Below are 15,225 nucleotides of genomic sequence, written 5' to 3'. Positions count from 1 at the left end.
AAATTAAGAAAAAACTTGCATTTCATTGGAAAAGCTACTCTAAATAAAACAAAATCATTTAAAAACAGAGGATTCTTGTGAATCTATAAAATAACGCAAATTTTTTTTAAAAAGAAGATTATGAGGGGACACTAACAAAATACTTGTTTTTAGCCTTCAAAAATAACATAGATTATACATTCATTTTATTAACATTTCTGTAAACAAGCATTTAATACTGCTACTAGAATTCAATAAAAATCTTCAAGCTCTGCTTTCTACAAAATAAATTCTGACAGTAAATATCAAGCTACACATATATTTTTGACTAAATACGCAAAAGATAAAGCTATACGATAATTTTTGACTTAATATGCAATGATTTGAAAGATTTATGCATTCCACAAAAGTTAACAATAATAGACGACATGGAATCCGTGAACAATGAAAATCCTTTTTAAATTTGGGGAAATTTTACTGACAAAAATATAAGTTTTATTATATTTATAATTGCAAGTAACAATGAGTTATTTTGAGAAAAAATAACTTTAAAGCTTAACAAGATTTTATAAAAAAAAAAAAAAAAAAGTTTTAAACGAAAACAAAAAATTAGGAATGTTTAATGAATTGCATGATGAAGAATACTGATGATCATTACCGACTTAAAATATACATTTGTTCATTTATATTTTACTGCAGTATAAATGCTACAGCACAGAAATCACTAAATCACCAAACATAAAAATGATTAATAGTAATTTCTGTGATGAATTATTACCTTTTTGAAGATGGGCTCGGAGTAGATCTATATCTTCCCTAAGACCAATGTGGAGCCAAATCAATGCTCCAGAGACTAAACAACTGGTAGTCACTAAGATGAACTGGCATAAGGAGAGGCAAACCGATGTGAGACATAATCGATTCCCATGTCTAAATTACCAACAAAAGGGACAAATATTACAAGGTTTATTCACAGCACTGCAAAATGACAGAAATACTTCTGCACAGTTCTTACTTAACTAGTAATTAACTAGTTCTTAGTTAACTTGCAACTAATTCAATTTAAAAAATTATGTAAATCTTTAATAAACAAAAAACTAAGGAATTCTGATTTAACATGTGTTATCAATAAGTAATTGATTAAAAATACAAAATTTTTTAATAAAGGAACAGAAAGACAAATTAAAAAACCCTCTCTCCTTAGTTTTGATCAGCTTTTCAGAATTGTAAAATATGTATTATATAAAAAATATACAGTACATTAATGATTACAAATGATTTTATTTTTCTTGCATCTAATATTTACTTAATTTTTTTTTAACATAAAATCCATTATATACTCAGAAACTAGTCCTGATTATCTTAATTTTGTTTAAAGCCGGTGAATATAACAGGCCTAAAAAAAAAAAATTCTCACAGCAAAAAAATGGGGGAAAAAAAAAAAAAACGCTTAAGTCGCATATTAGGGAATACATACATATATCTTACAATAATCCAAGATTTTTAACTTCAGTTTTAAATGGGTACATAATTCAGTGTTACAGCTGAAATTACAAGTTATGAATATAATAAAATTCTCAAACAAGGGATAAATATTTATTGATCTAGAAAGAAATATTTTTGGTGACTGGTCGTTTATGTTCCTCATTCCCCTCAATTCTTTTTGTAAGAAATTATAAATATGGCAAAATAAAAGATTAAAAAATGCAAACTTAATAATACTGAGATCATAATGAATTAAGATCACATATTAACAGATACTGAATGGAATAAGATACTGGAAAGGTTTTGCAGATTTAACTGATTAAATAAATATCTTCCGTCCGAAAACAATAATCGCATTTAGAGAAGATGCTCATTGAGGTGATGAAACAATTATTACTTTGATATAAATGTAAAGAAAAAGAATATGATGCATACAAGAAAAATATTCCCTCCTTCTTGATTTATCGATTATAGAAAACTTTTCTGTTGCTCCAAATTCCATAACAAATGTTTTCTGAAATACCGCTATGAACTTCACACAAAAATATGCTCATTTAATTTCTCTTCATAACATTACTATTTCATAACACATACTCGAAAACTGAAACTATCATGTAAGTAACTGCAAACATTTACGCACGACTGACAAAGAAAGTGGTTTGAAGATTATTTACACACTAAATACTTCACAAACATAACAAAATTTAAAAACCTACTTCTTTCGCCCCTTTCTCCGCGGCTGCAGAATGGAGAAATCTTCCATATCTGAGGTGTCAGTATCGTGTCGAAGCAGTTCATGCGCTGAGCATGAACCAGATCCTTTTTTGTTGCAATTAATTCTTTTACTTGAGCTTATTTTTCCATTCGAGACAAGAGCATCCAGCTCTTTGCGCTTTTTCATCTTTTTATACTGTTTGACCTGCACATCGAGCTTGTTGTTTGGATCCACGGTGGTAGGGTAAATAGCAATAATTACTCTTAAGACGCAGAAACACACAATCTATTTCACTTCTCTAGATTCCGGTGCGTTTCTCTTTTTCCATCCCCGTATTTTCAATAAACACACGCGAGGAATGAATAATCAAAGGTAAGTTACACTTTAGACTTCACCTCCGCTGCCTTCAACGTAAACGAAACAAACAACCGTTAGCGATCACAGAACAGGGAAATCACATCGCGAGGTGAATTTTAGGACTGCTACTTGGATTCACCAGTTTCTCTTGATCAATAGAAATTTTGTCGCCAACACTGAGAGAAAAGGGGTTTTTAAGCGCCAAGTCAATGAGCGCTCTTTTTCATCAGCAATTCGCTGAAAAACAGGAAATCGCTATCATCCGTTTTCGTATGCTGAACATGTTGAGCAACACTGATCTCCAAAAACTGAGATGAGTCTTGTTAAAAATGGTGAGTAAAATTTCCTTTTCTGTCAATTACAGTCTCTATGTGGGTGACTAAAGACAGGCCTCATTTAGTTCCCTAAGAAGAATTAGGAACAGTGTATTCTAATTTTCTCGTTTTATTAATAATTTATTTAAAATTCTATTGTTTAAGATAATTCTAAGTTTCATTTACTATTAGAGAATTTAGCTCCGAAAGCATTTAAGCTTATTGAACGGCGTAATGATAAAATATCCTGTTGCCAAATTTACATGAAATGTGATTATCGTCACTCGACGGTTGGAAGATGCAAGTATTTATATAATACGGTCAACGATTTGGAAAATAAATGCAAAAACAGAAAATCAAGGACAGTTACTTGATTGAAGGATAACATCTTTCTCGGTTCAGCTTGGGAGGCTGCTTTGGTATTAAAAAGAAGCTGAGAAGTGGCAAGATATGAAATACAATTATTCTGTTCAGGTGGACTCTAAATCTTAGGCTGATCGAAAATCGTTCTAAAGTCTGGGCAGAAATTTCTAGAAGCTCATAAATAAGATCTTGGTTTGGTTTGGTTTGGTTTATGTGATTCTGGCAAAGCCTCGATGGCATATAGCCATCGAGAGGCTATATGCCATCTAAGAGGAAGTATGCCTTCGTGGAGAACGTTCTAAAGGAAACTGGCTCGTATACACGTTACACATGAGGAAAAACACGAAAACGCCCATGCTGCCAGCCCGTTTGAGGGATTCGAACCTCGGACCGAAATACCAGTGTTTAGCGACTTTACCGCTCGGCTGCTTGGTGGACAAACAAGATCTTGAACAAGCAACCATAACACAGCACAAAAACTTTTCCTTTATAAAAAACGGAATGCTGTGCATTTGCGATGAGCTGATATTTGAATTATGTTGGTTATTTAATTCCCTGAGATCAGTACGTTATGTTAGGTTATTTGAATGATGGCAAAGCACATGAAAGAATTTTAAATGAAACTATCGCGTATTCACGTTATATATGAGAAAAACCACAAAAACAACCACGCAGCCAGCCCTTTCGCCAGAATATGAACCCGGTCGAACTACCAGTGTTCACCGATCATATTTGCTTGGCAGCTGGTGACCAGATAGTCCTACTTATGTTATCAATCTTACAGAAGGGATATTTTTCCTGAAAATCTTCGCTAGAAAACTGGGCCGTATTTATTTTATTATTAAAAAACCGATCTATTCAACCACTGGCATGCGACATGCAACTATTTCATTCCATTCAATTACCAGAAGTGTCGACAGGAAAGAAAGCTTTTTGGGCCATAAAGGTGGCGTTGTGGTCCAAAGACATAATGATATTGTATGAATAATATTGTATGACGAATCAACAGTTTTTTGACATTTAACAAAAGAGCGATGTTCATATGATGCCGATAAAATGATTCTGATATTTTAGAGATGTTTAAAGTATAAAGCCATTCTATAGCCATTTTCATCTACGATTGCATCTCGTTTCGCTGAGTACAATAATAATGACAAGCGAAATGAATTCTTCGCCCACGAAAGAAAGATCTGTTGTGCCGCCCAACCGGGGGGGGTTGGTGGTTAGTGAAGTTGACTGCTGTACCGGAGGACCCGGGTTCGAAGCCCGAAGAAAGCATGGATGTTTGTAAATGTATAGTGTCTGTGCGGCATGGGGGCATTCTAAATATGCAGCGAGTCGAAAGTTCTATCGACAGAAAAAGTCGAAACTCCTCTCGACATGGTCGTAGAGGAAAAGTGGTGAGAGACCCTCAAACCCATCCCCCCGGGATGCTCTCCTTCAGAATTGAGGATGGAACTTAGCAAAGTCGTACTGTCACCTGTAATGGTGCTCAAGGCTCTTTCTTGGCAACGATAGGCACAATCTTGTATTCCTTGCCACAATGAATTTCGTGAGCTTGTTCTGATCTTACTGTCAGACAAGTGAGATAAGTCACAACACAACAACAGATCTGTTAGATGCATGCCCAGAAAATTCGACCAAAGAAAGATTTCTAAGACACTCCCTGTTCTGTTAACACAGAAGCCGACGCATCTGCAGGAATGGTCAGTTCTTAAAAATTGACTAACCATTTTCACCCATGCGTTATAAACGTATAAAAAAATCTGCTATCCCTACGTTAACAGTATGGGAAAAGATAATCCATTTAAAAAAAAATCAGTTTACGTAATTGGAAAAAAGATTTAATTTTACAGAACAACAACAAGCTGTGTTACTGAGCACAAACAGAAACATGTGCTTCGTTTCTAAAACAGTCAGAGACTGCCAAAGGATGTAAAACCCGGCTGGACTTTATAATCCAAGCTTTAAATACCTCCTGAATTTACTTAATTTGTTGATATACGACCAAGAGAAAGATTTTTACGTTAGCTTTACAATTCTTTTCCTTCTCATTTATAATATATACAACAACGCTTATGTTCCAAATCTGTAAAAATCTCCGAATTTTTTATAAACTTGCCTTCAAAATTATTGTGTGGAAATGCGTTACTCTTTAAAGTTTTCTTACTTCATATACAATCCAAGAAATAGCAACTATCTTATTAACTATTAATTTTATATGCAATTTATGCATAGTAATATAAGGAAAAGATTTTTATATTGTTTAAAGACATTATTTCGTCTAAGAAATCACTAAACATTCAAAGCGTTACTTTTCGATGCACAAATAATAACGGATTATCAAAATTCTAAAATCCTATAAGTAATATTTCCCTCTCGAAGTGATTCGAAATTCCTCAGCTAATAAAGAAAACTCATTTGTTGAGATTTACAGATCATTATTAGTGAAATTTATTCATTATTACATAATTAACAAAATATTTTTAAATCTAAATAATTTAGTCCTAGATCTTAAGGTCCTAGATGAAGTGTTCTAGATCTTAAGGTCCTAGATGAAGTGTCCTAGATCTTAAGGTTCGACAAACACTGAATTTTATTTTTAATTATTTTAAAAGTGGAATTTTCAGATGTTACTGGTTCTGAAAATACCAGAACACAACTTTTAACTGTTAATGAAATTAATTTAGAACGATTTAATTATCTACAAAGGCCAGCCAATGGCCGAATGGATAAGGATGCTAATTATTGAAAATTCGTGCGGGTTCAAACTCTTGGCAAAAGAACTCTTCATGTGGTATTTTCGTGGTTTTCCACATGTGTAATGTGAGTATAAGCTAATTTTCTTAACAAAATCCTCCAGGAGGGCATCCCTTCTGAAGAAAATCATCGCATGCTTAGCCATAATTAGTAAACGAACCTTGAATTATTTTGAAATATAGAAATCATTAACAGCACATGCGTTTTTCTATAAAGTGTGTATTTTTATGCTTCTAGCCACAAAGAAAAAGGTTCGGATACACAGTAACAATTATTTTAATAAAAAGTACTTTGATATAGTATATTGTCTGTAATATATATATATATATATATATGTAATAATAAAATTCCATAGTCAAAAATACACTTAAAATTCTAACTGTATGTTCTTTTCATTTTTAATGGTGACGGTCTCTTATTTGAAAGTACGTGGAATTAAATCCACAGCCCCGTAGTCAAGTTGATTTTCCCGCCTTTTTCTACACGTACAGTTATAGAATGTTCTGGAGATATTTAAAGCGAACTGGAATGGCTGACGAGGCTGACGTCATTTCTTGGAAGCTCCGCCTTTCCAGAGGCTTTAAAAGGACTCGTAAAGGAATATCGGAGTCTTTTCTTTACTGTAACGATGCAGTAAACTTCATACAAAACGTTATTAGTAATTCTTTTTTATTTACTCCGGAAATATGATTTTTGTAACTGCTATTTCTCCTAACCAATAATAAATGGATCCTGTTTTTTAAACTTATCGTCTGATAATTTAAGCTACGACTACATCTATGATTCTTCACCAATCTATTTATTCCGGACAAAAGCTCGTACATCACATATATATATATATATATATTTCCTTAAGCCTAGATTATTCATGTCCTACAAAGGTTATAAGGACTGAATCAGTTGAAGACAGGTATGAATTCCACTGATAGATCAGGCAATGAAAGCGAGATTGAACTTCCTTTGGAGTTCTTTGAATTAGGGAACAAAATTTTTTTCCCTTCTTTTATTTCGCTGGAAATTGAGAATTTCATGAAATTAACATAAAATGTTTTGTGACTTAAAAAAAAATCCATTTGACGCTTGTAGGCAACAGATAAAAAATGCAAGTATAAAGTGTATGTGGAAAGGAAGATACAAACTCAAGTTTACTGGGACAGGAGACCGATTTTCAACCCATTATTACAGTATTTTAAAAGCTTTTCCAGCATCACGACTCATATAGTTATATATTGTATAATTGCGAATGAAGGCGACGACCCACATTCACATAACTAATCCTACGAAAAGAAGAGAAAGAAGGGGCCCAGCACAAAATAATGTAACAATGGACTATTAATAACCATACATGATTAATAGCAATAATTCATAAATTTCCCAACCTAACTTCAGAAACACTGTATTATAGCAAAACATTGTCTTCGACTAATGGTCAATGTCGTGCGTAATTTATCATTGCCTAAAATTTTTATTCCAAAGGGACAATTTTCCCAGAAAGACTATTAATTTCGTTTTAGCATTTTGCGTTGATTCACTACAGGCGTTGTTTCACTTTTCAAATTGTTGCCACCAAATATTATCGTCCTATATTATAGTTAAAGAAATTAAATAATGAAGAATCTGCATGAATGTATGTTTTTCACATTGTGATAAAACAACGGTACTTAGAACCATCAACTTTTGAATAATGCAATCCTCTTGCGAATTATGGGCATCTGGAAGCCCAAATTTGAAATTTGGAATTTGTTTCATTATCGATTACATATTTTGTAAAACTTCAACGAATTTTTGATTAACAAACTCATGGATTTCAAAGCGAGCAATGGCAACGTTATACAGAAAAAAAACATTTTTATGTCCAGGGCGCGAGACTGTGTCTCCGAAATTCTAAAGATATGCTCATTTCAAAATTATTTTGCGATACTGCTCTTGAACTGTATTTTATGGTTAAAGTGCGAAGAAAATGATAAATAAAGGTAAAACACAAAAATGTAGGGAAAAAAAAAAAAAAAAAAAAAAAAAACCTTTGTACGTAATTTAAAATTTGAAACCTTTTCAAATTATTTTTTTATCAGTTTAATCCATTCGAAACAGAATATGTTTCATCTCTATTTGGAAAATCTTTTCTAAGCAACAAGAATTGCTGATGTGCATGACAGTTCTACTGCTGGTATTCCCATAGGCATAGTTTTTAAGCTATTAATTTTCTCCAGGCATTATATTAAAAGTCAAAAGAACATTCATTACACAAAACTGGATGCAACTTAAAAAACACATAAATAGATTAAACTCACTCTGAAATAAAAGCATCCGCTTTTCAAAAGATAAAGGAGGATGGTATAAACACTCCAATATTAAAAATTATAAAAAATTCAAATGAATAATTAATTACAATAATTACATTTCAATCAAAAATTCAAAAGAAAGAGAAAGACTGGAGCACTATATGTATATATGTTACAGTGAAACACCGAAATCTGGAGAATGTCGACTTTCACTGGTGAATGTAAAGATTCACATAGCCGCTTGGTGTATGTACGAAATATTTTCCAAATACTCTAAATATTCTCACTTACACCGGTTAATGTCGACATTCACCATGTACTAATGGTGAATGTTGAACATATAAGAATATTATATTTTCTTCTCTGTAATTCGGTCGCGAAAAAACGCACTTGAGACTTAAAATAAGAACTAAAGAACATAAGAATTTAAAACACACAGTACATTCAAAATGAGAAAGGAAAATAATAGAAATTAAAACTTATTAAATTATGTGATTCAAATCTTATTTATTGCAACAATTTAAACTATTAGGACACTTTCAATTGTACAAGAGGCCCTGGCTTTTAGGACTGCATTTATTTGTGGAACACTTCCTTTTGCAATGACAGCATGTACTACATATACTCCTCTCTTTTCGACCTACACCAGAGTATATCTGTGATTGTCGACATACACCGGTGAGGGTCCGAATGTACAAGAATATATCGCAATATTCGATCTTTCACCAACGTATTTGGTGAATGTTGACATTCTCCGGTGAAAGTCGACATTCTCCAATTTCGATCTTTCACAGTAACAGATACACACCAAGACACTATAAAAGATTTAACTCAGTATATTAAACGATACTAATAAGGCTGTAAAAAATGTAAAACTCCAGTAAAGTCTTCGCTTTTCCTAATAATTGCAGGAAGTTTTTTATCGCTTTATTGTTAGTACTGTATTATAATATGAATTATTAGCATTATAGAGGAATCGCAGGGAGGAAGTTTGAAGTGATGGACTTCAGAAAGCATTTACCATAAACATTTTACTATATTCCAAATACATATGAACTTAAAACACACAGTACATTCAAAATGAGAAAGGAAAATAATAGAAATTAAAACTTATTAAATTATGTGATTCAAATCTTATTTATTGCAACAATTTAAACTATTAGGACACTTTCAATTGTACAAGAGGCCCTGGCTTTTAGGACTGCATTTATTTGTGGAACACTTCCTTTTGCAATGACAGCATGTACTACATATACTCCTCTCTTTTCGACCTACACCAGAGTATATCTGTGATTGTCGACATACACCGGTGAGGGTCCGAATGTACAAGAATATATCGCAATATTCGATCTTTCACCAACGTATTTGGTGAATGTTGACATTCTCCGGTGAAAGTCGACATTCTCCAATTTCGATCTTTCACAGTAACAGATACACACCAAGACACTATAAAAGATTTAACTCAGTATATTAAACGATACTAATAAGGCTGTAAAAAATGTAAAACTCCAGTAAAGTCTTCGCTTTTCCTAATAATTGCAGGAAGTTTTTTATCGCTTTATTGTTAGTACTGTATTATAATATGAATTATTAGCATTATAGAGGAATCGCAGGGAGGAAGTTTGAAGTGATGGACTTCAGAAAGCATTTACCATAAACATTTTACTATATTCCAAATACATATGAACTTAAAACACACAGTACATTCAAAATGAGAAAGGAAAATAATAGAAATTAAAACTTATTAAATTATGTAATTCAAATCTTATTTACTCCAACAACTTAAACATTTATGACACTTTCAATTGCTCAAGAGGCCCTTGCTTTTTTTCAACTACACTTATCTGTGCAACACTTCCTTTTGCATTGACAGCGTGTACATATACTCCTCTCTTTTCTACCTACACCAGAGCATATCTGTGATTGTCGACATGCACCGGTGTGGGTCCGAATGTACAAGAATGTAATGCAATATTCGATCTTTCACCGACGTATTTGCTGAATGTTTATATTCTTCGGTGAAAGTCGACATTCTCCAATTTCGGTCTTTCACGGTAACATATATAAAGAATATTACGTCTATAATTGTATAAAACAAAACTCGAAAGCATGTTGACCCATCTACAGATTATTAACAAATGACCGAAAGATGACTCTAATCATAAGCGCAAGTAACCAACGCCCATAGATCAAACAAGAAGTTACCCAGTGACCATGGGTGGAGCTCGTTTAACGCAGTTACCTTTCAAATAGGTCCAAGTTCCATTGTAGGTTTATTCTACAGATTTTAATTATGTTCGCCACAAAATTTATGAATTAAGCGTTATTTGTAAAAAAAAATATAAATTTTAAAGCATCCATATCAGCGAAAGCACACACGTAGTTGCATTTAAAATTTTTATTTAAAGGACAAGAAAGACAAATTTTGAGAAAATCATATAGTTCAGCTCGAATAAGTGCTTTATAGACCTAGTAGTGCTTTGCATTTGCCAGAAATAAAAATTAAATACTAAATTTTAGCTTAATTTAAATTTAAATTCCTTAATACTACATTACCTGCAGTATTATTACCTAGAAAACTGTAATAAAATACAATTACGATAGGTTAAACACAAATGCAATCAATACTAACAGCAGATCTAATGCGCGGGATACCGATTACGATAAAGTTAAAAATTGCGCTCATAAATAACAAAATCGTGACATATAATTGCGCTAATTCTAACAACATATTGAAAGAGAATTCGTAGAAAAACAGATTTTTTTTTTTTTTTTTTTTTTTTTTTTTTTTTTTTTTTTTTTTTTGACAAAAGTTTAAATCCTAGGTGCTGAAGATATTTGTAAGGATATATTATAAGAATATATGACATTTCCCTTTTGCTTTAATTCAAATAACAAAAACTGTATCTGTATCTGTTTCTAAAAATCTGTATCTGTTTCTAAAAACTAGAATCTGTATCTGTTTCTAAAAATATGCTTGCAATCACCGAGCGAGATTTAGAAAAAAAAAAAAAAAAATCTGAAGGGTTTCAGATTTTAAGTTACGTCCAAAGGAGCTTTTTTTTAAACATTTTTAGTGTCACCTTTATTTATTAAATATCATGTTCTTCGCACTTAACCCATAAAATTCAGTTCAAGAACAATATCGCAAAATTATTTTAAATTGAGCATATCTTTAGAATTTTCGATGCACAGTCTCACGCGCTGGAGATAAAAAAATCCTTTCTAAATGATCAAAAGTCCCGACTAAATTATATTATTATATAATTAATTCATCACACATCGATCATATTTTTGCTCGATAGGATACATTTAATTTCATTTGTTGATAAAAACAAGTAATTTATAATGCCATAGAAAAAGTTTTTATATTTAGAGGTTTGCAACTGTACAGAATTTATATTTAATATTAATAAAAACTCCGGGAGGCTTGACTTCCATTAATAGCGAGTGTAACCTATCTCAAAATTAATTGAACAAATGGTTTTAAATAAAACAAGTAGCGAATTACATAGACAATTAACGACCTAACTTTACCTAAAAAATTTAATTTAATAATGGAGAGAAATAAAGTTCGAAAGTCGAATTCAAGTTGTAAAAAGAGAGGGGCAAAATATTTTAAATCTGCTGCTTACAAATTTCAAGTGAAAATTTATCTAATTTTTCTTTTTTGTTAAATAAAACTTGATTTCAAAAACGCTTGCACAAGTAATACATTAGCAAGTTATTCAAACAATGCATGATCACGAAAAAGCGTTGCAATAATTTTCAGGCTGATTTTCGGAAAAAGAGAGATAAAACGCCAAGAATATCGCCATGGGTTTGCACTCTTCCGCACATGCGCAATTGTGGTCGAATACCTAGGAAACCGAAGAGCCGAAAAACATTTCCCAGGACGATCTCTTTCAACTTCAGATTTCAGCTGACGGAAATTGTTCAGTCCAGTGACACGGAATTTATAGGCTCATGATTATTTGAACTACGCTAAGCTACCAGAAATGTAATTTTATGCGTTGCAGAACCATTCAGGGAGGGGAAAAGAACGAGGCGTATTGGTATATTTTTATTACATTAGCTCTAAATCTAATTTTTGATCAATAACCGAATATTTTATTTATTTGTTTGTTATTCCGGAAGGGGGAAGGAGGAGGAGTATTGGTATATTTTTATTATATTTACTGCAAGATTTATTGTTCCTGATATGCCACACATTATTTTCAGAATTATTTAAAATGGAAAAAAAAAAAAAAAAAGAAAAGAAAAGCAACCGTAGTTTGGTGTAGCCGTAGATTTTGAATAAAACTCTTTCGATTTCGACGGCGATGAGAGAAAGGTTAGTCTTTTTTCTAGAAGTGAAAGTTTGAAAACCAGAAATGCACAGTTTATTCCTAAAAAAATAGTTGTTTTGATCAGTCCTGGAGACGAAATGTGCAACATAAAAGTCTTAAAAAATTTTTTAATTTTTAAAGGCGAACGGATAAAACGCGAATCCAATGCAGATTTACCGTTATGTTCTGCAAGCAATATGTTATTCTTTCTCTTAGAACTACTTATTTTTCTTTATACAATTTGTGCTTAAAATTTTTTAATGGTCAGTAGCCGAGCGGTCAGTAGCAGTCGCTGAACACTGGTAGCTCGATTCGAGTTCAAATCCCAACGAACGTGCTGGCTTCATGAATGTCTTCATGGTTTTTCCCTATGTAAAACGCGGCCAAGAACTAGTTTCTCCTAGCAAATCTTCCACGAAGGCATCCCTGCCCTCAGACAGATAGCTCTCCCGTGCTTTGCCCTAATCAAATAACCAAAATTTTTCAAAGAAAGGAAATAGTAACAGCACTGTTCTTTTTAAAAAAATATTTCAGAAAGTTGCTAGCATTTTCATAGCACAATTCTGGTAACGAAAATTTTCCGTTATTAAATAGCCTACAGTTTCTTACCATATTTTTTTTTTTCTTTGAGAACAAACATACAGACTCCCCGTGCACCACATATGTACAACACGGGGCTTACAGAAATAAGTTAAATAAAACATTAAATTTACATGCATAAATAAACATTAAAAGTTCCATGCATAAATAAAGCGAACAAGCAGAGAACAGCAGTCTGGACTTCACGAAAACGGATAAGTTCACTGGCCAAGTCCCTCCGAACATTTTCAAATCATTCTGTAAGCATAATCTAGGGCCATCGAATGTACGGCACGAGAAAATCAAATGTTCCACATCCTGAGGAACTCTTTTTGAACATTCACATAAATTGTTTGATCGTAGATTAAAACGAAACAGGTAACTTGCAAATTTACCGTGACCAGATAAGAACAGAGACACTTTAAAATTTAACGAGAGGAAAGATTCGGAATTCAGTCTATGGTAAATAGAAGTAAGGAACTTTTTGGTGACTTCAGCATTGCAAGATGAAATGTATTCCTCATTTTACGTAGCTAAAAGCTTTTTATAATGAAAGGACTTCCAATAACTCTTTGGAATGCTAATGTTGATATCAATGGGTAAATTTAAGGCATCTTTAGCTAAGAAATCAGCTCTTTCATTTCCTTAGAACCCATGATGAGCACGCACATAAGCAAAGCAGATATCAATACCTCTAATTCTAAGTGAACTAACAGTTACTAGGGTTTCGATAACTAATTTATCGCAGCTGGTAATACTGTTCAAAAGTTGAAGAGAAGAAAGAGAATCAGAACAAATAAGGTACTTTGAGGATGTTGTCCCATTATCCTGGATCCATTTCACGGCAAGATAAATGCACAGAGCACACAAATACTAAATCTTTAGAGCCGCACCACTGAACGAATGGTTTAAGACCGTGCAAATACTGGTTGTTCGACCCGGGTTCAATCCCACGAAAACGGGATGGCTGCATGGTTAACTCGTTTTTTTTTTTATCGTTTTTTTTTTTTTTTTTTTTTCCCCTAATGTTTAACGTGAATACGAGCTACTTTCCTTTGGAAAGTCCTCCATCAAAGCATCTCTTTCCGTAGCACATAACCTTCGTGTGCTCTGCCTAATTCAAATAACCTTAACCTAACCAAGATATAATCTCTTTTTTAAGTCCAAAGGGGCAATTTGCCCAGAAGGACTAATTTCGTTTTGCCATTTTGCGTTGATTCACGATAAGCGTTGTTTCCCTTTTCAAATTGTTGCCACCAAATATTATCGCCCTGTACTATATTTAAAGAAATTAAATAATGAAAGAATGTGCATAAATGTATGTAGGTTTCTTGCATTGTGATAAAACAACGGTACCTAGAGCCATCCAATTGTGAATAACGTACGTCTCCACCCGAATATGAGCATCTGGAAGCCCGAATTTGGAATTCGTTTTATTATCTATTTCATATTTTGCAAAGCAATTATGAGTTTTTGACTAAGAAACTCAACGATTTCAAAGCGAGCAATGGCAACACTGAAAAAAAAAAAAAAAAAAAAAAAATTGTTTGTCTCCAGTGCGCGAGACTGGGTATCGGAAATTCTAAATACATGCTCTTTTAAAATTATTTTGCGATACTGCTCTTGAACTGAATTTTATAATAAAACGAATGATATTTAATAAATGAAGACCATGATATTTAATAAATAAGGGTAGCACACAAAACGTTTAAAAAAGGCCCTTTTGGGCGTAATATAAAATCTGAAAGCTTTCCGTTCTTTTTTTTGGGGGGGGGGCGTTTTATTTTATAGCCATTGGCCTTGCGCCACTACACCTATAAGAGGGTACAATATATATATATGTAATAATAAAATTCCATAGTCAAGAATACACTTAAAATTCTAACTCTATGTTCTTTTCATTTTTTTTTTTTTAATGGCGACGGTCTCTTATTTGAAAGTACGTGTAATTAATTCTACAGCCCCGCAGTCAAGTTGTTTTTCACGCCTTTTCTACACGTACAGTTATAGTATGTTCTGGAAATATTTAAAGCGAACTGGAATGGCTGACGAGGCTGACGTCA

The 15,225-nt window shown here is 32.7% G+C and overlaps 1 protein-coding gene across 3 annotated transcripts in view; it reads right to left on the bottom strand.

Annotated features, from left to right (window-relative positions):
* The window catches only part of LOC118181462 (uncharacterized), a 164,300-nt gene that overhangs the window by 52,770 nt on the left and 96,305 nt on the right, over positions 1–15,225 (bottom strand). The window contains exons 1-2 of one of the 3 annotated variants that reach the window (XM_085818021.1): positions 2,181–2,672; positions 758–909 (exon numbers count right to left, since the gene is read on the bottom strand). The exons of 1 other annotated variant lie outside the window; for it this stretch is intronic. In XM_085818021.1, the coding sequence (XP_085674147.1) occupies positions 758–909; positions 2,181–2,365 (337 nt within the window). In that variant the 5' untranslated portion in view covers positions 2,366–2,672. Of the gene's footprint in view, positions 1–757; positions 910–2,180; positions 2,675–15,225 lie in introns of those variants that run through there. One more of the 3 variants, XM_085818022.1, reaches the window with a different exon arrangement.

This window comes from Stegodyphus dumicola, chromosome 6 (genome assembly GCF_044657685.1).
Source record: "Stegodyphus dumicola isolate Sdum_Otavi_A_Nest chromosome 6, ASM4465768v1".
In the NCBI taxonomy this organism is placed as follows: domain Eukaryota; kingdom Metazoa; phylum Arthropoda; class Arachnida; order Araneae; family Eresidae; genus Stegodyphus; species Stegodyphus dumicola.
Note: the sequence above shows the minus strand (reverse complement) of the source record. Positions and strands in the feature narration are given on the sequence as shown.